The sequence below is a fragment of the Manacus vitellinus genome, unplaced genomic scaffold (genome assembly GCF_001715985.3).
Source record: "Manacus vitellinus isolate BGI_N305 unplaced genomic scaffold, ASM171598v3 scaffold_53_pilon, whole genome shotgun sequence".
In the NCBI taxonomy this organism is placed as follows: domain Eukaryota; kingdom Metazoa; phylum Chordata; class Aves; order Passeriformes; family Pipridae; genus Manacus; species Manacus vitellinus.
The window spans coordinates 1003116-1030202 of NW_021940637.1; the positions used below are offsets into that span (position 1 = coordinate 1003116).

General features: G+C 40.6%; 1 protein-coding gene across 1 annotated transcript; it reads left to right on the forward strand.

Moving 5' to 3' along the window:
- The first annotated feature begins 1680 nt into the window (after positions 1–1680).
- TSPAN3 (tetraspanin 3) lies at positions 1681–23608 on the forward strand. Its single transcript, XM_018081499.2, has 7 exons — positions 1681–1834; positions 12821–13012; positions 14063–14137; positions 17742–17843; positions 18162–18314; positions 18581–18664; positions 22622–23608. The coding sequence occupies exons 1-7, from the start codon at positions 1772–1774 to the stop codon at positions 22712–22714; spliced, it is 762 nt and encodes a 253-aa protein (XP_017936988.1). The 5' UTR covers positions 1681–1771; the 3' UTR covers positions 22715–23608.
- The last annotated feature ends 3479 nt before the right edge of the window (positions 23609–27087 follow it).

Consider the following 27087-nt stretch of genomic DNA (forward strand, 5'->3'; position numbering starts at 1 on the left):
GTGAAAGCAGAGAAAATTAATACAGCAAATCATATCAGACCATTATGTCTGTTAAGATCAACATTGAAACGGCATAACAGCATCGTACTAAAATCTTTCTATGAGTTTTTAAAGATCATTGATCCTTTTTCTATCAAATTCCTTTTAGAAAGGCTTTTTTCCTGTCAGCTCTTAGTGGCATTTTTGATAGTACCATCTATATACACTTTTAAAAATATCATATGTCACATAATTGTAATATAAAACACAAACAGCACAGTAAGAAGCAGAAATTACAAGACACATTCACACCCTAAAAGCCATAAATTCAGTGCAAAACCTCACTAATAGTGCAACTAACTTTGAGCATATCTTCTGGGTATATAGATTCATTTTTAGTGTCAGAAAATGGTCTGATAACACTTGCAAGATTGGGAAGTTTCATCCATGAGCATATAAGGACTTGAAAGCTGAAAAAAGACTTAGTATCTCCATGGTATCCAGGAACTGGTTCTGGATATAACTTCCCAAAATTGTAGGAGGAAAAAGAACTAACTTTGCTACCATGGAAACAGAAAGTGGAATATAACTGATTGTTACTTGTCCACCTTTACAAGACTGATCCCTAAAATGTTAAGGCCCTCAATAACATGGGTAGTTTTGTTTCCACCTGAGAAGTAAATCTGCTAGAAAAAGAACAAGGACAAGTATTAATCAAGCTGACCAAGCAGAGGAGAGCAGCCTGGGAATGACAGGTATTTCCAGGAAAAGTAGAGGATTAGAGAGGAGAAAAAGAGAAATATCAAGAAGGAAGATACCCTGATGCCAGAAGAGAGAGGAGAGGAAGGGTTTGGTGTGACCAGTGAGGCAGCAAACGGGGCCTTTACAATGAAGGGCTGGATCGTGGCCGTGCTAAAATGAATCTTACGGATATAATGGGCAGCAAATCCTGGATTGGTGTTACCTCCAGAGCACACCTGCACAGCTTCTGGAAACCACGCATGTCTTGTAATTTCTTAACTTGCTATTTCTTTGCTCTTCGCTGGCAAATACCACTCTCTTTGGATGTGTCCAAAATGTCCTAACAATTGCCAGCGCTTGCACTTCCCTCACGGTTTGTCGGGTTGTGCAACACGAGCGATGGTCTTTTACTTCGCTGGAAGCATTCCTTCCTCCCGCTAGACAAACATCCGGATTGTAAAACGCGGGATGTTCTCCCCCTTAAACACTTTTTTCTCTGCTGGTGCTCAGCTCCTGCCCCCAGCACTGCCACAGCCCCTCAGCCCACACCGGGCACCGAGCCCCGCCACCAAACCGCTCCTCAGGCGGCAATCGGGCGGGTTTTTACTTCTCCCATGATCCGAACGTCCCCTGAGGACGCTGTTACCGGCTGTGTAGTGCAGCTATTTGCGGGAGCATGTTAATGTTTAGAGCGCTCTGGTATCTGTCTTAACGACTGTGCGATGTTCGGAAAATTACCGCTTCGTCGTGCTGAACGAGAAGCAGAGATGTGTTTGTTAAAAGTCTGAGGACGGGGAGGGCGGGCACAGCTGACACATCAGGCTGAGCCACCACCGGGACGGTCGGGCCGCGGCCCCTCAGGAGGGCGGGACCCCTTTAAGGGGGGTTCGCCATCTTAGACGCCTCCACCCCCTCCCGCCACGTGACGCGGGCGGCCGCCATCTTAGGCTGCCGCGGCGCCGGGCGGTCACGTGCGGCGGCGCTGAGGGGGCGGCGGGGGGCCGGGCCGGCTGAGCGGCCGCGGGGCTGAGCGGCGGCGGAGGCCTTCGCCATGGGGCAGTGCGGCATCACCTCCTCCAAAACCGTCCTGGTCTTCCTCAACCTCATCTTCTGGGTGAGTGCCGCGCCGGCTCGCGAGGGCGGGGGCTCCGGGGGTTCCGGGTCGCAGCTGGCGCTGAGGGCTCTGCGGGCCGCGCTCAGCCCGCCCGGAGCTCCCCCCTCCCGCCCCGCACGGGCTCGGTGTGTGTTTGAACGAACCGGCGTCCTGAGCCCCTGCGCGGGGCCCGGGTTTCGGCCGCGGGCGCAGTCCCTTCCCTCCCAGCCCCCCTCCAAGTCCCAGGGTGGATGGAGCTGCCTCAGTAGCCTGGCAGGGAAGGTTTAACGGGCATTAGGGATCTTGAGGTGGAGACTCTTGTGTAAGTGAGTACAGCTGCGTTATTGAGCTTCTCCAGTCTCTGGCAGTTTAATTTCTGTAGCCGCTTTAATTTCTGTAGCCCTTTTATGGCCATCTCGGGTTTGGCCTTCCACTTTAAGGCCATGCCAAAGACTTAGCGGTAAGTGTAGGGCACCGTTTCCTTCCTGGTATTTGTAACATAAAGTTAGGACGTGTGTGTATGTGTATTTATATATATATATACACGCACATACATGTTTTACGTATTCCACTAGCCACTGTAGTATATCTGCGTCGCTGAAACCTCCCACAGCCACAGTCATGCTGACAGTAAGACAAAAGCTTACAAAAGTGGAACAGTAGGTTGCTGTAAATGACCTTTCTCAGGATGGATGTGCAGGCTGTAACTTGGCATGGTGTTCACTGTAATAATTGGCCTGTCAGAGCAACATAACTCTTAAATAAATGAAATCAAATTAAAGAATATTCTGTAGGCTTTTAAGAATTCCTTTTGTGCGTTTTGGTACTGCATTTCTCATCCTCTAATCCCAGCTCCAGGAACAGAATATCCGTTGTTCCAGCTGCTCAAGGATTTCTTATGTGAAAAAGTAATAGCGGGTAACAAGATATTTGAACATAGAAGTGTAGCTCTATATAGCTACATCGTTTAATTTTGGAAGCTGTATGAAATATTAAAAGTGTTACAGATGAATGTTCTCGTCTGAATTTTTACGAAGGAATGCCTCTCACGGGTGCCTGGAAATGAATCATCGTCAAGGAAAATGCGTATCTCTGCATTCTCACCGGCATTTGTCCGCCCAGCTGTTCAGGGACAGGAGCAGTGAATGTGAGGCATATCTGGCATTAAGTGGTGCAGAATAGGAGTCTGTAATTTTGGCTGAGGTGTGTAGGCTCCGTTCTTTATCTTTGAAGTGTGAAGTAGTGACATCAACCTCTTAGTGCAGTCGTTTGGTTGGAATCTGCTTTGTTGGGTGTGGCTTTTTGTTACATGCACAGTTGCAAATGGCATTTAAAAAGGTCTTTAATAGCTCCTACGTCACAGTGAAAGTTTTGACTGGACACAATTTTTTTTGAGTTGCATTCTTGATGGCACCTTGAAGTAGATTTTTCTTTAGTTGCTGATATAAATTAAGCTCTGTGGTGAGTAAATGGGCACAAATTCTGTATGCAGTTTCTTCCCCACTCCAAAAGCTTAGTGATAGTTTTCGTGTTTTATTTATTAGAAAGGTATTGCTCGTTATTTGCTGCATTTAGTAATTTAATTGCATGTTGGAGTTTGCAATTATTCAGCTTAAACAGTGGTGGGATCAAAGTTATTTTGTGTAACGCTAAATCTAGTACTTTACAATTTTGGATGACTTTTCTTTTGAGACAAACTTGGCTTAATCTAAAGTGGACAGATTGTGTTTAGATAAGATGTACTTCATGTCAAATTAAAATGTCATCAATCTCTTATTCTGTAAACCACCCCCAGCCTAAGAAGTCAACTTGTGCTGATAGCTTTTTGGCAGATAAGTGACAGGGTTGCCTGTGCTGGAACAACCTCACAGCTCATCAGCTGCGTGTAGAATGACACAGACTTTCTAAAAGTGAGAGTGACAAAAATCAGTGCTTTTCCTTTCTTTAGCAAGTTACAAAAATTTCCTCAAAGTAGAAAATCTACCTACTTTCATCAAAAGCAGTAAAACTTCATTATTAAATGGCAAAAGAGAAAGAATTCCAGCTCTTGATCGAGCACATGTCATTTGTTGACTGAGCTGTGTATGTTAACATTTGGTGCCCATCTAGTTGATGCTTCTGTGCTGTTACAGAAATCTTTTGCTTGTCATTCATATGTAGTTTCAGTTTTCACAATTAGATCATCCATATTTCCCCTGAGACTTGACAATAGACAAATGTTTATAATTGGTCAAGTAACCGTGAAATCTCCTTTAAATGCTTTTGTAAATTCACTGTGTCTCTCTAAGGTGTCGTATACAAGTCTTATGGATTATCATCATCTTTTTGGTCATCTGTAGGAATAGCAAGTTGTTACTACATAGTTTGCTATCAGAGGTTCTGCAAGAGTAATAATTCACTGATCACAGTGAATTATAACTTCCCCCATGCCCTCCCCCCACCCAGTGGGTCTCATATTTGCAGGAGGATGGGAATGTTCAGAGAACTTTTGATTTTTGTCTTATAACTGTGACCTGTTCAGAAAATTGTCACTGCTGCTGAAGAAAACGCAGAGGTGTGTTTGTTATACTCTGTAGTCCAGGTTCTAACTTCCTTTTTTACAGATTTCTTTCAAGCCATCTGAAGAAGGCAGATCAGACCTTGCTGACAGATCACAGCCACACACTTACCATCTGCAGCTACTACTTTCAATTCCATGAGTTCATCTCCTTTTGCTATGTGTTAAATTTTCTAGTTGACACTACATAAAAGTCACCTTGTTCATGGTTTTGTGAAAACTTCTTTCATACCTTGTGAAATTCTTAGATTAAGTGTACTTTCCTGCATGTTAATAATTACTACAGGATTTTATTTTATTTGTTTGAAGAAAATGGGCTGTGGAAGCTGTCTTCTTGTCATAGCTGGGCAGGTGCTAGTTTATCATAGAAATCTGGATGGGCTTTATGCTCCTTTACAGGTTTTTGGTGTGGTACTTTGGACAATTTAGCAGAGTTGTATTTGCAGGGATGTCAAGCATCGAGTGCGTCTTCTGTAGGTGCCCATACTACCTTAGAACTACAGTTCTGTAAGAAAACAGTATCCTGACAGTCAGCAAGAGTAGCAGAATATAGAGCTTGCATGGAACATTGTTTGAATTTTGGGTACTTTGTCAAAGAGTGCTTAAGCTCTAAAGTATTTTACCAAGAAATGCATTGATAAGAAGCATCAGTTAAAACTTGCCCTTCTTAGAAAGTCCAGAGGAATACAGATCAGATTAATATGTTTCTTAGTGGTTTGTTGCTATGAGTTAATTTTGTAGTAGATACAACAAATGACAGAGGAAAAGCAACCCTTCAGTTGACCTTTATCTTGCCTTAAGTTTGCACAAGATCTCTCTGGTCAGCTGGTTATTTTCATTTAGGGGATGCCAAGTCCTTTCCTTTGAGGAAGGGTATTGCATAGGAAGCAATTGTGATGTGAAAGACAATACAACTTAGAAATAAAGTCATGAAACTTCTAGTACTTATATCCTCATAATCAGCAATACTTTTGATATCCTGATGAAATTGGTAATTACAATAAAGTATTTGAGAATAGCGTGTTTTTCAGAAAAACTTCTGTTAAATTACAAGTCTGCATCGTTTTGAAAGAGGAAGGAATAAATTTACCTGGAACAAATATTTTAAAACTGCTGTCAAATGTGTTTATTTTGTGCACTCTTTATTTAAGGCTTCAGGGTGTGACTTGCATAATTCAGTTGAAAGCACTTTGAAGAAATGAGACGAAGACACAAATGCTAAGGAAATGTTTTCAGTCTTAGTTTAGGATATAGTGTAGCAGGATAAATATATTCAGAGTTCCACGTAGTCTTGCTTCAGAAAAGGGACTTTGCCTATTTTATATTCCCAGAGAATCTGTGTGCTTTGACAGCCTGCCCTGCTAAAACAGTACCTCTCATCCTGTGCTTGCTCTGAGGTTTTTAACTTCGCTTCTGGGTCCTCCTCCTTGAGAAGAGGAATGAACTCTGCTTCTGCAGTACTTCCAACTCAGGAGTTGCAGACTCTTTAGGTTGTTCTTGCAATTACTCAACTGACTTGAAATCATTACTTTTCAGTTGACTAAGCTGTTATTAAACATTGTTTGATATGGCTGTTTAGAGATCTCAAGGCTTCAGTTGTGTACAGCAAGAATCACTTCTACAAAGCTGTGCTCACTTTACAACTTGGGTACTCTCACCCCAGTTCAGTAACCAGAGTTTTGGAAATGGTGCAGTATTATCTTAGAGGGATCTGTGCTCTCTCTAAAAGGAGCTGGAGCTGTCAGTGTGTGTGTGGTGTGTTTTGGTTCTGCTAGAAAAGAAGAGAGAAAATGCAGCAATGGGAAAATCCATTGACATTTAGTAGGAGAAAGGAAAAGCAGAGCTCACTTTTCTCTTACGTGTAGCAATAAGCCCTGTAATTTCTCTGTTTACTGTGAGCTTGAGAATAGTTTCTGATCTGGACTTCAAAAACAAACTTCTTGTGAGTTTTTTGGTGATCAAATAATTGACAGATGAACCCAAAGGCTACTTGTCAGGGATTACTTGCCTGAAACCTTTTTTGTGGTGAAGGATAGTCATGTCTTGATGCCATGGTTGAATGGTTTGTGCTTCTGCTGCTATGGTAGTGAAGTGGGTGTACCTGCAGGATTGTGTAATGGTTTGGAATCCTGGGCATTAAAAAAATGAAATTTTTTTATTAAAAAATTGGAATTTTAAAGTCCTCAAGTGTTACACCCTCCGAGATTTTTCTTACAGTGCTCGGACATGAATTTTCAGGTAGCAAACATGGGCCATGTGCTGGTTTTTAGTAATAAATACTTCAGTTTGCTTTGAAGTAACATAGCATCATTTATGTTTCTTGACAGGATGAGTTTCAAGTCTTTGCTTGGGACTTTTCAGGATTTTTGGCATCTAGTCTGGAGCTTAAAGGTAGAGCTAAAACCTAACAAAAACAAGTTGCAAAGCTAAATGTGATAGCTTTGAGTAGTCCATGGAATGTGTAGTATCACTTTACCTGGGGAACTTTGTGGCACAGGGTGCTGAGCATTGTTCTTGTGCAGAGCGAGGAACCTGGAAATAGTGGAGCACCAGCTCAAGTTACAACCCTGAGGACTGAATAGTGTACAAGAATGGCTGTATTGTTAACATCTAGTTAAAAAAAAGTACAATACTACCTGCAGGTGCACTGCATCTTGCAGTTAGTGACAGTTAAAGTATATCATGCCAAATGCAGAAGCAGCCTGGCTCAGCCTTTTGCTTTGGCCTAAAAAGCCATTGAATTTGGGCCTGGCATTACAGAATTGAGTGTGGCTGGTATAGACAGAGCAGTCTGGCTGACTTGAATTTCACATGGCTTTGTTTTGTAAGCCTTTAAGATAGGTTTAGCTGTGTTACAAAGTTGAAGGGAACTGCTAATTTTCTCCTCCCAAAGGATTTTGTAGAACAGTTATAGCTCAGTGTTCCAGTTATATTATTATTGATGAGAACAAACAGAAGAGTGTCAGGAAACCACTGGGTTCGAGGCTGGATGTGCATCAATTTTAGCAGCAGAGAAAATGTCAAGTAGCAGTGTGGATTTGTTTATGAGGGGAGTGGAGAGAGAGAGACCTTCTTTTCAGCACTTCATTACTGTCTAAGAGAAATAAACAGCAGAGAGATCCTGTAGGACCTTTGAGGTTTAACCTGGGGAGATAGATTTTGAAGGTCAGAAGGCTAAAAGGAAAACTTAAAGAAGGTATGAGGGAAAACTCACTCTGTCAGACAGTAGTGAGTACTCTATTGTTAGAACCAAAAATGTCAGAGAAATACGGTGGAAGTCAAATAATGGAGAAGTGTGGGGTGAAAAAAAACCCCCAGTTGTTACTGTACTGTTCTAAGAAGCCCAGGAACTGGGTGGCAAACCACAATGGGTAGGAAATGTTCAGGAACTGGTATGCGTGGATAAAAGTAACTGCTACAAAGAATGATAGCACTGAGTCCCTCAGAAATCTTTCCTGGAGTGTATGTGTGCTTTATTTAAAACAAAAACACATTACAAAGGCAGTGAGAACAAAGATACACTTAAGGTAAACACTTGAGGAAAGGGAAGATGGTCCTGGGACTGGATCCAGGCAGAAAAGCTGACTATGTGTTAGTGTAGAAGGCTTTTTTCTTACTTTTTCCCTTGGTTCTTTTTGTCAAAGATGATGTAGATGGTCAATCATAATATGACATGGGTTTATTTAACAATCTCATGCTTAAAAGAGAGGGAATTAGCAATAATTGGGTTCAGAGTGGTATCTGTGTTACTGCCAACATTTGCTAGTCAGCACTGGTAAATTGGCAGAAGTAGGAATTTATAAGTAGGTGTACTTACCAAAAATGTGAAATATTCCTCTTGCCTAATTGACTGTCAGGTGTGTTTTCTCCTACAATACTTTGCTGCTACCTTCATTTTCTTGTTCAGAGAGTGTGTATTTTTCTTAAAACAGGGAATAAAATGTAGGTGCTAAAGGTACAAATACTATTCTTGGGCCTAGTTAATTAAAATAGTACCAAAAATAAATTCAAAATCGCTTTGTTATGGGTTCTGTTGTGGTCCCAAAGTGAAGAAAATTCCATAGCAAGGTGAAGAGTAAAAGTAACACGAAGGACAAGGCTTTGTAAACCTACAAAGTCTTTGGACAAGTGGTCATCAGATCTCTTCAGGAGCAAAATGAGTAGGGTAGTGTAAGGAAGCACTGGTTTGTAAATGAAGCTGTGGTAGCCATGGCTGATAAATAAATGATCAACAGAACAAGTACTTTAAATATCTTACTTAGTCATCCTCTTAGGTAGCCACAATTTTGGCTTTCAGACTGCTGCAGGTGTGAGCATTACTGAAAACATGAAAACAGTTCCTGGTGTGTGTTTGCAGCCTGCTTGGGAAACAAGCAGACAAGCAGAGAAACCTTGTGACTGTTTGAAGGTGCACCAAGACAGTGCAGCCTTGTACACCTCAGGGCATGGGAGAGCTGAAAGCTGACTTAGTGCCATGGGCAGGAGTTTTAGAGGCTGGGTTTTACCAGCCCAAAGATGGGAGAAGGTTTACTCAAAGAACATCAAATTATATGTATTTTTTCCTATATAAATGTGTGCTTTCCTATAATGTATTGAATGATAATTTGTCGTTATGTCATTAGATCTTCCAGTCTTCCCCCCGTTCTTTGTGTAATTGCTCAGCTTTAAATAACTCCTTAGAGGTTCCTGCCAAAGCAGTAATATCAAGCTTTTTCTGATCTGTGAGAGATCTGTGTTTCTTTAAAACTTGCCTCTGATGAAAAGGATGTCAAATTGTTCGAGCTTTTCACAACAAACTGTCTTCATTGACTGTACTTTTATATGAGTGTTTTTAAAGGTTAATTCATCGTAAAATAGGAGTATCCCACTCCAGGTTCAGAACTGCAAGTTAGAGGCAAACCACTGTAAAAGGATGTGTGAATGGCAAATAACCAGTCATCTCCCTAGAGCTTGCATGTGACCTGGCACAGAGTCAGGAGCTGCTGCCATCTCTATTCAGAGCTTTGGGCAGATTAAGTTGGAGAATTCCTCCTTCAAACCCTGTTCATCGAACACTGGTTGGAATTGTGTGCAGTTCATATATTTGGCTTCCATTTAAGGATAGGAAATACATGATTGTAAACATGGTGGCTTTTTATTCAAATATCTTTGACTTGATCAGGTTTGGACTTTGTGGATTTACCATTTACTCTGCAGGGTAATTAACACTGGAATTTGGGTTATTTTAATTTATTTTTAAGTTATCCTTGTGTCATTGTATCTGTACTTGTGATACAGATCCGAGTTTCCCTAGATGATTCCTTGAGATGTGGATGTGGTACTGTTTTGGGGGTCTGTTTTTGTTCAGGTTTTGGGGGGGGTTGGGTGGTTGGTTTTTCCTTTAAAAAGCACGTATTTAACTTTATTCTTGGTTTGCAACAGGTAATAAATGTGCATTTAACTGGTGCAGCACTGGTCAGTGTAGACTGCATACTTCATATGGGTAAAACTGGCTCTTTGTCTTGTCTGTTGCCATGGTGTTTGTGCATTACTAACATGAACATACACCATGGTACTGTGTGCTGAGCAGTTGAAACTACTGAGCTGTGAAGAGGGAGGAAAGGCCCTCAGGCTGCTCTGGTCCCACAGACTGAACCCCTATGAGCAGGTAGCACAGGAAGTGTACTCGACTTCTGGCTTAGTTTCACCCAAAGTGAGTCTTGTTACACACTCCTAATGCTATTCAGTGATGCAGAGCAGAAGGTAGTAAGTAAAGATCATCAGAGGATGAGCAAAAGGATTGCTTCAAAAGCACTTTTCTCATCCCAATGCTGCTTTGGAAACCTCCCCAATTCCTGGTTTAGAGCAGGCTGAAAAAAACACCATCCCTGGCTGTGATGTGAAAGAAGGGAAGGCATCTGAAACTTGTTTACATGTAAACTAGGTGGGTAGTGGTGCTGTTTTCATTGTTCTGTGAAAGACTGTTGTACCTGTTCAGAAACAGTGTGAACTGTGATACATGGGGAAGGAGTTTTAATCTTCAGAGCTCTTAAACCTTGTGCAAGCTCCAGCAGGCACCTTTGCTCTCAAGACTTCCTGCCCCTGCAGATGATTTGTTGAAGAAGTAGCAGTAATTTGTAAGGGTATGGTCACTTCATCAAATAGAAGCTGTGTCTGTTCCAGGAACACCAGTTGCTCCACATTGTTCAGAAGCTCAGTGCTGTCAGGGATGACTTAGTTGTTACAGCACCATATGTGGAAGGGATTTAATGAAGTCTTCAAACCCAGCTGCTTTTAATCTGAGCAGTCTAAAGACTGGAAAAGCAAAGTTTTTTAATATGCATATGCTTCTTCAAGTAAGAAAGGAAAGCTAACACCTGTAGACCTTTTTTTTTTTTTTTAAAAAGGTTAAACTTTTTTTTTCTAATGCATTCTTCAAATTTATGTGCTCAGTTTATGAACCAGATTTTTCTTAGAAAAGGAGGAAGCCACTTAAATTACACACAAGAGAAGGACAAAGGAGTTCACAAATGGTTCTGATTTCAGCTTTGTGGCATATATTCTGTGCCAGCCACAGCTGTGGGGTTTTATCTGCCACCTTGCAATATACCATATTTCTAACAAGCATTTTAGTTCTTAGAAATAGGAGATTACATCACTCTCCTGCCATTCACACGCTCCATTGCTAGGCAACAGTTAATGTAATTCCATTGTTCACTGACACTACTTTGAAGCTTTGCTTTGTGTACAGAAAGTGTGTGTCTGCATTTTGCCATGTTGTACCTAATATGGCAGGATTTGTACAGCTGGATTAGCATTTCAACATCTTTTGTGCAAAGGGGTGACTTTTGTAACAGCTTGTTCACTCGTGTCTGGAGAAGATGTCTTGCTGTTGGTCTTTGTTACTGAATTTTCACTCCCCTTGTATCTACATAGCACCTTTTATTGGATGAACCTGAACCTCCTGGATGCTTTTAAGACTCCTGCAGAGCACACAATTACCTCTGCAGAAAGGGAGGCAGAGAGGTGAAATGTATTGCTCAAATTGATGCAAAACTGATGATACTCTTGAGCTGGCTCTTCATATCTTTTTCTTTCACACAGTGAAAGTGCTGCAGGGAATATTCCATACATAAAGACATATTGTGGTAGTGGTTATGCAGCATTGTTTCTAGGAGGGAGTTGCAGTAACATTGCTGTACTTGTGCTCTGGGGTGGCAAAGAGGCCTGAGATACCAGGTACCTATGGGCAGTCTGGTTCTGTGCCACACTGAACGGCCTTCCCGGGGAGCATTGGGAAGGCTTTGGACAAAGACTTCACCAACCTGGTCTGAATTCATCACTGACCCTGCTATAAGCAGGAAATTGGACTAAATGATCTCCTGAGGTCCCTCCTGGACTGAATTATTAATTAATTCTTTGATTCTACACTAACATGATCCAGCCTTGTAGTATTACAGCTACTGGAACGAGGTGTAGATGTGTCTGTCTGTCCTCTCACACTGCAGGGCTGGGGTAGTTACAAGGCCATTGAGTGGGAAAGGTGGCTGGAGGAGCTCGCAGTGTTCTCCCTCAGATCAGAGCTCAAGTGTGTAATACTCCAGTTAAGTGAACTCTTGGATCCAGATACAGATTGGATTGAAATGGGGATACTGTCCTTTACAGAAAAGTGAAATTCCCCTCATCAGAGCTCAGTCCTTTCGTCTTCTGAGTGGATTGTTTTAGCTTAGGGTTGTATTGGGACACTAGAAAAGTGTCATGAAATAGTTAAATTACATTGTCTGTCATTTCAGATCAATGTTCATTCTGCAGCAAGTGTGAGGACAGTTACAAAAGACATTTGTAAAGCAAAAATTGATAAGGCCCTTCTATTTTGAAATAAATGTGTGTTCCTTTGCTCCTCAAGCAACAGCTGTCTGTCCTTCACTAGGTTGGCTCAGTTTAAAGTTAATGAAGGTATTGATGTGTTGGGATCCTTGTAACTGCAAGGGAGGTGAGGTCAGGGCAGTTTGATGCAAGAGCTTTGTCTCAGTGTTTTAAATCTATAGAGTTGCAGATACATCCTACAGGACTTGCAGTAACTTGAAGTTGATTTTTTTTGTTTAATAAGGACCTTTTGTACAATCCTTCTGAGAACATCTGTTTTACAAGCTTGTGGTACATGTTTCTAGGTATTTGGTTCTGTCTTAATAATTGATGTTTTATATTTGTTCCTGCCTGCTTTGTTGATTAGAATCAGGTTTTCCAGTGCTGCAAACACTTCAGAAATGCTGTTTCTAGCAGTTCATCTTTCCCTAGCAGAGGTTAAAGTTTCCAGTGTGTATATCTGTTCTGTTCTAACAGTAGACCATAGATAGTAATGGGCAGAATTTCTGAGGAAGACCACTTTGTGTTGTTTGATAAAACAGCTGTTCCCTTGCTGCAGGAAGGGTTTGGTGTTGGAGGACTGACGTGTTTTGTGTGTGTTGCAGGCAGCAGCAGGCATCCTGTGCTACGTGGGAGCCTATGTGTTCATCACATATGATGACTATGATCACTTCTTTGAAGATGTCTATACACTAATCCCAGCAGTTATTATCATAGCTGTGGGAACGCTGCTTTTTATTATTGGACTTATTGGCTGCTGTGCTACAATTAGAGAAAGTCGCTGCGGGCTCGCTACGGTAAGTTCCAGAGTTCTTATATGGTGTTTACCTGATGTGTGTTTGGGTACCTTCCCTTTTTAACAAACTTCTAAAATATTATTGAAAGTTTTTTCTAATCTTATTTTATGGCCTTAAATGTTTTCCCCTTCTATTTTGTTCGGAACGTCTTGTTTCAATTTTCTGTTCCCAATAAAGGTGTTAAGTTAGGCAGTTCTAGCAGCAGAAGGCTTCTCAGTTTTACCTTTTTTAGAACTGTGGTAATGTCATTAAAAAATGTAAAACCATATGACTAAGTCACAACAGTTTTTAAATATCCCTTTTATCTGTTGTAGTTGAAAAGCTGAAATTGGAGAGAGAGAGAGAGAGAAAGATGATCCAGGAGCCTTCTTGTTTTAAGTGTCTGGTATCAGGGTTAACTGAGGGTTGTCATAGGGCCTAATTGTTTTCTTTATGGCTTAATTTGGACACTTTCTTTGCAGTATTTTATGTAGAGTGTTCCCAAGCATTTTAACTGTAATTTCAGCTTGAAAACTAGGTAGGAAAGAAGATAGGCCAGTATTTAAACTGTCCCCCCAGAGTTTTTGGGGAGTTGCTTTGTTGAGTGCTCTGTAGACTTCTTTAACACTTTATTTTACACATGTTCTTAAATATAGCAAGACAAGTGCCTAGCTTGCTGTCTTTGCCAGTTGTTACAGAGCTTAATCTGAAGAAACATTCCCTTAGTCCATCTACCACTCTTAGTAACAGCCTGGGTAGCTCCTTTGTGACATTCCTGTTTAATCTAATAAAGAAGATTGAAGGAAACACTTGATTAAAGCACTCCAGTATGGTATTTTTGGTAGCACTTGCCCAACTGGGCAGCTTCTTATAACTTGATGAAGTTATGAACACTAAAGCTTCTTGAACAAATTCTGGGCTCATTTGGTCAACTTAACTGCCTGCTTTAAATTATCCATTTAATCAAAACCTTACCTGAAAAATTACTTTAAGTAGAGAAATCTATGTGGAGACTTTAGAAAGTAAATGAATAAAACTATTTGCCCAAACACTCTTGATTGTCTTTTACAGTTTGTGATCATCTTGCTCTTGGTTTTTATCACTGAAGTTGTGGTGGTGGTCCTCGGATACATTTACAGAGCAAAGGTAATAACTTCTCAGTTTCAGTAAATGTTTTGTTGTGAGATGTGACCAAAATACAGAGTGCAGTCTTTATACTGTGTTTGATTCTGAAGAACTGTTAAATGGGTATTTGTTAGGGGAATAAACCCAAACCTCTAAGTGGGTTAATATGTGATATCAGTATCTTCAAATTTGTAGGCAAAAAGTAGCTGGAAGAAATCATTGAGTTGAACAGTAGAGGGAGGAGTAATTGGTACCTCTACATTTTCCAGATGGTCTTCTAATGTATTTATGCTTTGACTTTGTGAATGATTTGGCTACACAATATTTGAACATAGGGCATATTGTTTTAATATGCAATAACTTAATGTCGTCCTGTGTTTTGGTGTGCAAAGTAACACTACATAATAATGAAACAGATTGAATGTGTTAATGTGTACTTTCTAGCTTTATACAGGTTATGGATAGGGCTTATAGCTCAATAAATTGTGACTTCTTTCCCTGTTTGTTTAATGGAATTAAGAAATGGGACCAGAAAAATAAAATTAAATATTTCTACCAGCATAATACATGGCAGAAATATACTACATGGTATTAGAGATAACACAGTGTAGCTTGAGGAAGTTTCTGAGTTGCACAGTTTACTGGCTTTTGATGTGTCCATATCTTAAATTTTTTTTTTAAATTCCCAGAGAAAGCATTTTAGCTGTGACATACAGTATGTGAGCAGTGCAGGACACTCAGTGCTATCTTAATAGCAAGCTGAACTGCAGTACCATTTACCTTTCTTTGGCCTTTCATGTCCATATAAACAGCACAGGTCTTGTTCAGCATTCTCCTTGCTTTCTCCTGCTGCCCTGGGAGAGATGGTGAGACAGAAATCAAGGAAAAGTCTGGTGGCTTTGCTTGGCTTACAGGGGAGGCTGCCTTGAGTGAGCAGCCAACAACACGACCTTGAAGTGCAGGCTGTAAATATGCTGCATAACAGGATAAGTTGTTTCAACAGGAAGTGCTCTGTGGGAATGCTTAAATTCAGGATATTTTTTTCTCACGGTCTTCATTGGATTTCTGGTATCTTGGCAGTGAACTGAGGTGATCTTTTGGGATTCTGAAGTTTGTAGTGGCAGTAGTCCTTCGAAGCAACTGAGGAAAGCACTGCAATTCCAGGGGAATGGGAAACATGTTGATTTAAATGGTTTCCTTCTGTGTCAGTCCTTGGAGGCAATACTGTATTCCAGTGTAGCTGTGCAGGAATTACTGTGGATCTGGTCAGGACTGAGCTGTGCTCATCTTATTCTCCTCCATGCTCCCATCTCAGAGTGACTTGCTCCTTTTCAGTTAGCAGTATTCACAGCAGATAAAAGCAGAGGCATGGATCTCCCTTGCTTAACCCATCTGAAATTACACACTTGAAAATTGGGTTGGTCCCAGCTCTGTGTTCCTGTTTCCTCTTTTTTTTGTGTCTTGCTACCATGCAGTTTTCACTGCAGTAGGTAACGCAGGGCCAGAGCTTGGAAGGAGAGGGAAGGTAATCTTCTCTTTGGTGGCACTGTGATCTTGTGTTAAGCTGTTTGTGGGACTCAGTATTTGAAAACTGAATCTTTCATCCTTTGAAAGGACAGATGGGTTTTGTTAGTAAAAATGGCAGTTTTCTAGTATCCTGCAGTACTTAGCATCTTAAACTATTGTTTCAAGTGCAATAGGAGTGTCAGAAATAAATTTATTACCAGTGAACTGGCAGGGGAAATTTTTTGCCAGGATAAATAAAGCAGCTCTGTGCTTTGCTAATTTTGTTCTCTTGTTTCTGCCATGGCATGTGTACATCTGTGGGAGTTTTGTTTTGGTTTGTTTAAAGGTACCTGAATCACGTTAGAAATACATTGTGTTAACTCTACAAACTTCCAAAGGAAAGGCAAGGTCAAAGTCAAGGCAGTTGTTCATGAAAACTGTGGAGCATAATGTCTCAAAGTGGCATGGTGCCCTTTTAAGTTAAGATACAGTTACTGATCTTAGAATCACTTAATTTTCTGGGGTGCCTCTGTGACCCTGTGTGTGCTGATCCAGTTCAGCCCCACGTGAAGCCTGCCCAGGTCATGCTGAGATGGACTGGCCTGCTGCAGTCTGTCACACTGCTCCTAACCTGCAAAAGGAAGGCTTTTTGGAAGTGGCAGTAGGGATTAAAGTCGCTGTCCCTGTTGAGGACCTGCTGACTTATTTCCTCTGGGTGGATTGATTTGCTCTCTTCAGTTTTCATAAAACCTGCCAGCTAGCTGGAGCTAGTGATTTCTGTTTGCATGGATGGAATTTGCATGGATTTCAGGCACAATGTTGCCATAATTGAACCATAAGGCAAATGATACACAAGGAAGCACTGAAATAAAAGATTTAAAAATGTATATGACAAATTGAATAGCTGTTTTGTTACGAGTCAGAGTTGTAAATCACATTAGTTAAATCATCAAACAGGTGATTTTAAGCTCGTCTGAAACAAGTTGCCTGTGCAGGCTAAATTGACTTTTATGCATGCCTATCTTGATACAGATTTGCTTGTTAAGATAGGCAGCATTCTTGAGGAGGGGGTGGTGGTGGAATGCACTTTGTGCTATTGCTGCAGAAAATTCTTCCATTAAAGCATTTAAGCATGTGTTGACAAGACCTTCCTACTATAGCTTGCAAATCTGAAGAATATGCAGGCTTAGTGCTCAGTCCTAAAATTACATTCCTTGCACAGAATTTCTGTTGAATGTGGTAGAAAAAAAATCGATTCAGAGCTAATCTTAATATTGCACAAAGGTTTGTCTACACTAAAATTTCTGTGCATTTAAATAATAGTTTACAGTGAACATATTACTTAAAAAGTTCTAGTAAGGTGGGGTTTTTTTCCAAACTATAAAAAGCCTTTTGTAGGGACAAGAGATGGTTCTTGGGTGGCATCCATTTCTAACACATGTACTTGACAGCATCTTTAGCAATTTGACTCATCTGCAGTAGTTTTAAGAGCTATTCCAGTAACTGTTGCTATGTACCATGCACTGCCTCTGGGGTTCCTCAGGAAGGGTGGGGACACTGGGACTGAACAGAGAGCTTGGTCCCTGTAGGGTCAGCCCAAAGGCATCATCTTTGAGAATTTACCTGTGCTTCAGCCAAAATGGGAAGAGCAGCTAGTATGACTTAAAACCTTGTCATCCCAATATCCTTGTTGGTCCCAAGGGGAATGTGTTAGTCTGGATGGTTATGCCAGTTTTGGTTTGGAACTTGGAAGGAAGAGTAGAAAGATGAGTGCATGCTCTGCTCTTAGGGAGAGCCCTTAACTCCATAGGATGTCTGCCACAGTGTCATAGGAAAAGCATGTTCCTTTCTGAGAGACATTGCAAAGCTACTTTGCCTAAAATCTTATGGAAGATAACCTGCTTGGATTTTATTTCTCCCTTAGCTGCAAGATAGGAGCATCTTTGCAAAAGTCAAGTTAGAATTTTAGGAATCCTGTACCACTGCAGGATGCTGATTTCGGATGATGGGGAGTTACCTTGGTTTCCTGAATTGCTGTGATGGGAAGTGAACTAACTTTACCTAACCTGTACTGCTTCCATTGGTGAGCTAATGCAGATGCTTTCCTGCCTCTTCCCAGGTGGAGGATGAAGTGGATCACAGCATTCGGAAAGTGTACAATGGGTACAACGGGACAAACCCCGACGCAGCCAGCCGGGCCATTGACTATGTACAGAGGCAGGTGAGCTGGCCAGTCCTTCCTGTCCTTGGGACACAGGTGCTACTTGTGTACGTGGTCTTCCTCCATTCTGACAAAGCTAGGAAATAGCTAAATGGACAATAAAGAGCTTAACTTGGTTACAATTAATATAATTATTGCATTGGTGATGGGGAGATACATTTTTGTGTAATTAGCTATCTGTCAATCTGTGTCTGGATTCAAATATTTAGTACTTAAGTGTTTTTCAGCAGTGGAATATAATCTTAATATACTTGTCCTCTTGCTGTTGCCATTGGAATTGCTGTCATATTGTCTCTTTACCTGTCTGATTTTTTCCAGCTGCGCTGCTGTGGGATCCATAACTACTCAGACTGGGAGAATACTGTCTGGTTCAAACAAACTAAAAATAACAGTGTGCCACTCAGCTGTTGCAAAGCAGCCCTCAGCAATTGCACTGGCAGCTTGACCCACCCAATGGACCTTTATTCGGAGGTGAGGCAGCCAAAGCATGAACCTACACAGCCATGTGCATTTTCTGACAGTCATTTACTTTTCTTTTTGGGAACATCAAATCTTGGGTGTATTTGCTTTAACAGAAAATAGATGTGGTTTCTCCTTTGTTTCATTTGTGATGCATTAATTTTTATTTTTTTTTAGTGTTTGCATTATCCTTTTGCCCTGTTTGATGCTTTTGGGGTTTTTGGTGTGTGCCTAAATATGATTGACAGATTGATAAATAAGAAGCCTACTTGTTTCAGGGGTGTGAGGCTCTGGTTGTAAAGAAGCTTCAAGAGATCATGATGTATGTCATCTGGGCAGCACTAGCATTTGCTGCTATTCAGGTAAGAGAATGTTCCTGATTTGTTAACTTCTTTCAAATTAAATTCTAAACTGCTCCACAGGTGTGTACTTAAGAGGTATTACATTTTAACACAGAACTTCCCAGCCTATGCATGGTCTCAAAACTGTTGCTATGTGGATGTGTGTTCTGTTAAGAGTTGAAGAGAGCTGAACAGTCAGTGTTACATACATTAACCTACTATAATGTAAATGGCACACTATTTCTTGAAAACTAATTATCTAGGTATTTAAGTATCATGAATGTCCTCTGATGGCATTTAACACTTAAAGAATTTGCACAGTATTTGAGTTTCAACTTTTAAACCAGGTAGCTCATACTTCATGCCAGTTTAGAGGTACATCAGCTTAACTGTTCTTCATGGCATACAAATGATGTCAGGACCACCCAGGAGATACCCCAAGGATTTGATAGTGTACTCTGTTCTCCTGCAGCTGAGCTTTGCATTGTGTCTCAAAGATTTCTTGGTTTCTGGACCTAAGCAAAGAGGTTCTAAACTGAAGACCTTTATTACAGTTACCCTGGTCATAAAAAAGTAACCGGGGAAATAGATTAGTGTATATATTAGTATTTATTAAATTTAAAAGAAAATGAACTAGAACTGTCTTTTAAACACATTTGTAAAGTTGGAATTTTAAATGCTCATCAGTCTGGCAGACTTAGTACACTAGTGACATTTATTGTCAGACTGTGCCAGTGTTATGGTCTGTGAGCAGTGTCGTGCATACACTGAATCCCAGGAGACTTGAGAGCTAATTGCAAAGTTACTTTTGCACCCCTAATAGTGTTTGGATTTAAACAACATTGTACCTGTTGAGTCTGAAAATTCAGGTACTTCTGTTTTCAAAAGCTTTCGAACTGGACTATATGTTTGAAGGTAAACAGTCTTTTGCAAACAGTCTTGTGAAAATGTGGTTACACTTATATTTCAGTGCTGCAAGGATATACTCACAGGTAACACTGTATAAAGTAATGTTGAACTGTTCAGACCCAGACTACTTCAGCTGTGAAACTTCAAATTTGGTGAGATCTGTGCTCAGTCTCCTGAAGGGAAAGTATTTTTTTAATTGCCACTCTTAAAACTTTAAAGCAGTATTTGGTCTCCTTGAACAGTGAAATGTATTTGTGTAGCATAAATGAATGTATTTATCACAACCATGGCTACTGTGACAGATTTTTTTTTATGTAATGGTTGTTATGAGACTGAGTGAGCTGCATCCCAAGAGGAGGCACTCTTCCTAATTTTGGAGTTTGCAGTTTGATAAACAGGTCTGCTCCAAAATGCAGCACATTTTAAAATCCTCTTTGGGACTGGGCCAGAATTTCTGACACATACTTGCAGTGGCAGTGTGGCTGCTTGCATCCTGTTCAAACTGTTCCATTATTTATTTCCTGGAACTTGAGACATAACTTCTGACATCCTTGTCTTTGTAATACAGAATTTAAATAATGTCCTTAGCCTGGTTCTCAGCAAAATGGTCTGTGTGCTGACTGCAAGAATGGAAACTTCAGCACATGCCCTGTAAACTTAGAGGAGCAATTACGTTTTTCTTACCTCTTGGTGAATTTTCCCACCTTTCCTATACTTGCTGCACAGAGTCCCCATGTTTCATGTTATGCAATAAGGCTGCCCAAAGTTCTCTACCTCTCCCAGCCTACAGTCAGAAGACTGAGAAGAGTATTTTGGCAAGGCTTGGAATTTGCAGGAAAATTTAATAGAAAAGCAAACTGAACAAACCTTCTGAATGTGAGAGATGTCTAAACTTTGAGAAAAGTTGTTGAAGAGGCGGATGTATGGATCCTCCTTCAACATGGACTTCTAAAATATCTTTGTTCACAGTATTAAATAGCAACCAAAGAGAAACAAAATCAAATACCTTAAAAAGGGGGTTTAGAGGCATTGGCATGTTTTTTAATGACATAATAAATAATTTCTGTAGCAGAAGCTGAAATATGGGAGTTACTTCTGTGTTTACAGTGAATTCTAGGAATATGCTCAGAGGCCTAAAGGATAGAAATTGTTTAAATAGTAACTCAGAAGTTAATTGAATGAGGTTTTATTGTAGTACCTGATTGTTACAGATTCTGCACAACTGTATAAATTGAATCTCTTGAGTGGGTCATTGAACAGGGTTATCTATGTGCAAATAACTGTAAATGTGATGGAACTACTTTTATTCAGTCAGTGTACCAGGCCAGAATGAATTCTAGCAAAAGACTAAAGGAGGTGTTTCTCTGTAGCACACTCTTTCATTTTAGCCTTGTTTTGAACAGCAAAAAAAGATGAAGTTTTTGTACTTGCAAGCTATGAACCTGCTTGAGAGTTCTGTAGCCACTGGCAACTACAATAAACTCTCCATTTAACATCTCTAACTTAAGTGGTTTGTAATTGTGGATATTCCCTCCTCTTTAGAAGGACTGTGTCCATGAGGAGTTGTTCTCATGGAACTTGTTTTCTCTAACTCTGGCATGACTATAACAACCTGAGCACCCTGCTCTCGTTGATGTCCCTGCTCATTGCAGGAGGGTTTGACTGGATGGCCTCTAAAGGTCTGTCCCAACCAAACCATTCCAAGATTCTGTGATATTTGGGAGTTCATATGTGGAGAGAAACCACCTGGCTGAAGAAAGATCCTGGTTTAATAAGTTGCAGTGCCATACTCTAGGTTACTCTCCATAAACCTGAGCTGGTTTCTGCTATAGATCCCAAGCAGATAATGCACTCCAGACAGAGTATTGATCTTTACAGCTTGTTCCTTTTCAGGAAATTAAAAGCTTATACTGGAATTTCATCATGCCTCTTCCTAATCACTGCTTATTTAGATTTAGGATTTTTAAAACATTGTCTCCAGTCTTTCAGCAGACTGAAGTACTGTGCTGTGTGTGCCATCACTTAGTTTTAAAACTTGTTATACCTGTGATGCTTTTGCATCAGCCTGTCTTAAAAAAGTGAGTAATTCTCTTTTTGTCCTAGTTCTATTATTACTGGGCTTTTGTTGTATCAGTGAGGCAGATTTACATTTGATTATCTGCTCACCCAGCTCATTCTTGTTTGCTTTCTGTCCAAGGGGTTTTTTGGGGTTATTTCTGGGGTGGTTTCATTTTTTTTTGAAGAAACCATCACCTTCTGAGTGATGCTGTTTGGTCCAGGGCTATGACAGGAGCCTCTTGAAGTATTTGCATCTGTGAATAAACTTAATACACTTCTATGCATGTGACCAAATCAATACAATCTCTTACTTTACTAGAAGCTACTGCTAATTACTGTAGGCCACAAAACACAACACTATACCTGGTATTTTTTTAGTAGCTACCTTTAGTAGCCTTTCTCTACCTTCAATAAACATGCAACTTCTTTAAAATATCATGCCCTATATCCCTGATTATTCTAGTGATTTAAGTCTTGTAAAGGGTAATCATACCCTGAATTCCTGACAAACAGTATCACAGTTGTTGGTACTGTGAATTTTAACATGTCTAAAAGTGAATTACTCACACTGGATTTTAAGCTTTCTAATATGTCATATTAAAAGAGATTGATCATTGGAAAGAGGTTTCATAAAACTCTGTAAAGCTTTGTTCTTTCTCATCATGGCACTTAGAGGCTGATACATTGGAATTTCACTTGGATTTTTCATTCCAGATACAGTATCTAAAAATCTGTACCTGTCATAAAATTCAGAATTTCTTCCATTTGAACTATTGAGGCAGAATACAAGTGGCTGACCAAAAAAGTTCTCTTAAAGGTGTCCAGGATAATCTTGGAAGAAAATGGGGCTGGAGTTTGTGGCCCTTGCTTTTTGCAGCAGGAACCAAAAAACCATTTGCCATTTCCTTTGTGGACAATTCCACTTTTAGCAAGCATGCTGGCAATGTCTTTGCTGAGGTTGTCTCTTGCAGTGCTGTCTGTTCTCAAGCCTGTTCTGTTTTTTCTCCGTAGCTTCTGGGCATGTTGTGTGCCTGTGTAGTTCTATGTAGGAGGAGTCGGGATCCTGCCTACGAGCTGCTCATCACGGGCGGGACCTACGCCTAGAAGAGCCCTCCGAGGTGCAGTTCAGTGTGAGCCCACTTGTGTGGAAGGTGACTGGGCCAGCTCTATTCCATAGCTTTCTTGCCCCACGCTTAGTCCGAGCCCACCTTTCAGAGCCGAGGGCAGCGGGACCGTGCACTGGTGACGGGCAAAACAACTCAGCTTTACACAGACCCCTATGATTCCCTGTGACTTTCACTGGTTTAGCCAGCTATTCATGTATCTCAATGTTTTAGTATTCTAGTAAACTTTCTAATTTCAGAGCCATTTGCGAGTTCAGTGTAATTTGGTTGCTATGAAAGTCAAAGGATGTGTGCCTACTTTGGTGGATTACCTCCAAGCATTAACTGGCTGGTTCTTGCATATAGAGAGAGGATGTCTTAAACCTTCACTACATGGAACTTTTTTTTGGCCAAAGTTGTACAAAGGAAGCCAGCTGTATTTAATTTGAGAGGAAAAAATATTTTAATCTTGCCCCTCACCAGTGTCACTTTTAGGAGGAAAAAAAAAATTAAAAAAGGAAAACTCTTAAGTGAAGTCCAGTACACTTTACATATAAAAGAAATCGTAAAAAAAAAAAAAAAAAAAAGACTAACCGATTTTAGGATTATGTTACTGCAGTTTTGACCTTCAGAGATCCAGTCTTTCAAACACTAGTAGTTTAAAATACAAGCTGGCTTTTCAGGAGTATAATGTATGCACTACTGTTCTATAATGAAATATTTCATTTTTCTATGAAGAGCGGTTTTATGTGTTGAGTGAACCTGTTAGACTGTAGACCTTAAATTGGTTTGGAAACAATGTAGCCATGTAGAGTAGAAAAATAGTATGTGAAAGTGATCTCAACTGTAAATAGTAAACCTGATTAAATAAATCTCTGTATATCCTCCCTATAAACATGTCTTGTGTTCCTTTTAAGATTCCGGTGTATTTGGTCAGATGAAGTCCTGGTGTGCTAAACACACAAACTTTAGTGTGAAAACACCAGTTTTAAGTGGCTTCACTTCATAGATCGTATTTACGGCTTGACTGTGTAATACTTGTTCATTTGATTTGAAACAATACTTGAGAAACAAGGCATAACAAACTTGGTTGAACTTGATGGAAAGTTAACATCTTGTGCATACAATTAAGGAAGAATCTGTTGCCTCTCAACAGCAGGTAATGAATAGCCTTTACTATAACTGCTGTATGTTAATTGTGTTTTAATGTGTCTTACATTATTCAGATGCTTAGTCACTGCTCTATTTGCTGTGGCTGCAGAAGCCAGGAATGTTGAGAATTTCCAGCAGTTGCTGATGTGCTTTTTCCTGCAAAGCAGACATGCTCAGCTAAACTGACATCAACATAATATTCTCAAATACCTAAAGAACATCTCCCAGGAGATGATTCTAATATGCACAGTCTGTTTTTTAGGCCAGTATATCTTGTGGGGGATTTAAGTTTCTCAGAACTGTTACACTGCTATAGAAGTGTACTTGTGGAATTCTATACTAACTTCTAGAGATGGGTTTCAGATGATGTGCCCTTGGGGTTTAGATTTTCATTCTTTGTTCAGTATGTGGCTTAATAACCTGAAAGGCTTCCTGACTGTGGCATGGAATTGCCTGGGTGCAGCAGCAAGCCTGCCAACAGAATCTACTCTCAGGAGTGCTGTTGAATTTGATTATCTTCATGTTGTACTGCATATTGTAAATGTGGAATTAATAAGATTGAGAAGACCCTGGCTTGAAAAAGTCAGAAAGCAGGGTGTTTAAAACAGACCTGTGTTGCATGAAATAAAGCTGAGGATGCTTCAAAAAGTAGTCAGCTCTTAGTAGCTATAAAGCAGAAAGAAGCTCTGCAGTCAAGAGCCTGCACAAAGCCCTTTGGAGTGAGGGTAGTTAGGGAGAGATACAGTACTTGTTCATCTTGCTGGAAGACGTGGATTTGAAATAGAGATGACTTGACAGTCTAGCACCAAGTACTCGATGTAAATCAGGGAAGTCTCTGCTTCCTCCTAAAAATGCAGAGAATTCATGCTGGACTGTGGAAACCTTTTCTGAATCTACTAAAATATTTTACATCATTTTGGCATAAAACTCAATCTTAACAAAGCCCAACTGAACTTTTAACTGTTACTAGTTTTTTGTAGGAACCAGTGACTTTTTGCGTTGCACAATTGTCAGTAGGTCTTCAACGTGCAGATAAAGTTATGGTGGTGTTTTGTTCGGATTTTTTAAGATACAAAACCAAACTCATCCCCCCCAAGAAAAGCCAGCTGAACACAAGCTTGCAAGGATCTAATACACCACATTTTGTATGACTCACTGAAGCTGGGAACAAATCACATAGGTCCACCTTCCAGTGCTGACTGGCCTGGTTGCTCAGTAGTGCTCTGGTTTGCAGTGTAGGCTCTGTCCAAGCCATCTGTTAATTTGACTTGCTCAGTATCCCTGGCCTGCACTTCAGTTCTTTACCTTTCTCACTGCCCCTTTCCCTGTCCTTCCTACCTGGTTTACAGTCCTGAAACTTCAGTTTGAATACCATTCTCCTTAATACTTTAAATGTGAATTCTTCATTTCTCTGCCAACTTTAGCATCACTGACTAATGGCCTTTTTTCTTCTTCAGGCATAGAATGCACATATATTTACTATTTTTAATGTCATCATTCTAGCAAAGGGAATATTACATTTCTTCCCTTCTTTGTGGAAATCTTGCATATATTTGAAAATTAATTTTTTTCTGTGACTGTCGAAAGAAAAAAATCATGTGTTTAAATTCTAGCAAGTGAAATACAGTTGATTCATCAGGAAGTACTTATTTTTCCTTTCCTAAAAAAATGAATAAACTTTGGATTGCATTGGACAGTGTTGGTGTGGCTGTAATTTGGCCTTTCTAATACATTCATATCTCCCAGTGTATTTTAGGGGACGTGGGGTGACTTCGTTTCATTGTAGCTCTTCTTTCAGTGATTCCTGTGTCTGATATTTTATGTTCCTGTTTGAATTTCTTCTTGGCTGTCTTGCAGCTGAAGAGGCTGAGAGGGCTCAGTGCAGACTGCACACAGAATTATTCAAAGAGTGATTGAATACAGTGTGTGCTGTTTGGAGCACACAAGCAGGTAGCTTGCCTGCAGCAGGAAGTCTTACCTGATCCAGAGGGTTTTAATACATGGGATTGGAATTACCTTAAGGGTTCTTTTTAATTGAGTTTGTTTTTCTCACTGCTATTAGAATGACTTAAGTACGTTGCAGTGCAAGTGCTGTGCTTTACTGCCTTTCAGCAGCCTAAAATGAGGCTCATGAGAATTGCAGAATCTCATTCAGACTCTAGGTCTGGTAAGGCATGATTAGGTGTGTTTGTTTTACTAAACAGGGAGGGGGGGCATGGTCTAACAAGCTCAGTTTTCTGGGGATTCTCCAGTACTCGGAGTTTCAGAGAAGATTTGAGATAAGTACTTGAGCTAACAGTGTTAGTGATAGCCTTCACAGTACAGAGCTAGTGGATCTTGGCACTGACTTAATCTAGGGCCCGAGATAAATCCCACTGGAATGCAATGGAAGTGGCCAAACTGTCTTGGTTTTCCCGTGTGCTGCATCCTGTAACACAAGCACACCCCACACACACCCGTGGGTCACAGCAATGTTCAGCACACTGACACCTGAGCCTTTGAATTGCTTCTTTCAGCTTTTACTCTTCAGTGCCACTGGCACTGTTTGGAGCAGCTGCTCTTTCTACACATAATAAGCTTATTTCTACTCCCACAGCCTCATTCAAAACTCATCTTGCTAATCTTTTCCTTGCTGGTCTCTGCACCCTCTGATAGCTGCTCTGTTTCCTCTGGAGCTGGATGGAGCAGTTAGAAAGACACTTGGGGGGGGCAGCATCTTTTAAAACATGCTGCATGCTTGGGATATTGCTAAAAGGCAAGAGAGCAGTGCCAGCTGTGCTACATCTGCACTGGTGCTGGCACAAAGCTGCCCCTGCCAAACTGCTCCACTTGATGTGGTGACCTGTAAAGTGGCAGCAGTAGGTTGCTACAGGCCATGCCTGGCTGTGGGATGAGGTGCTGGGACTCAGCCTGTTTCCCACTGTCTCACATATCATTCTCATTTCTGGACTGTTTCAGTACTGATCTCTCATGTCTTGTGATAATTGGGTATGCAATTTGTCCATCTCAGTTGTGGTGATACTGGGGACTGATTAGGAGAGGGCAAAATCAGTGGCAGGTACCAGAATTGTGTTGCTGCTGATTTGTTGGAAGTGTGGGTATGAACTGATTTTGATAGGGCATTATCATAGTTTGCCTGTGCCCTACATAGCAGTAGGTGTAAACTTTGCCCTTCTACCTCCCTATGAAAAGAGTCTGCAAAAAAACCCACAAGGTAGACCT

What these genes read in the sequence shown, in the direction of transcription:
- TSPAN3 (XM_018081499.2), top strand. Translation starts at nt 1,772, where the DNA reads ATGGGGCAGTGCGGCATCACCTCCTCCAAAACCGTCCTGGTCTTCCTC. An exon ending in GTCGCTGCGGGCTCGCTACG is followed by an intron (nt 13,013 to 14,062) that starts GTAAGTTCCAGA and finishes TGTCTTTTACAG; the next exon opens with TTTGTGATCATCTTGCTCTT. An exon ending in CAATGGACCTTTATTCGGAG is followed by an intron (nt 18,315 to 18,580) that starts GTGAGGCAGCCA and finishes TACTTGTTTCAG; the next exon opens with GGGTGTGAGGCTCTGGTTGT.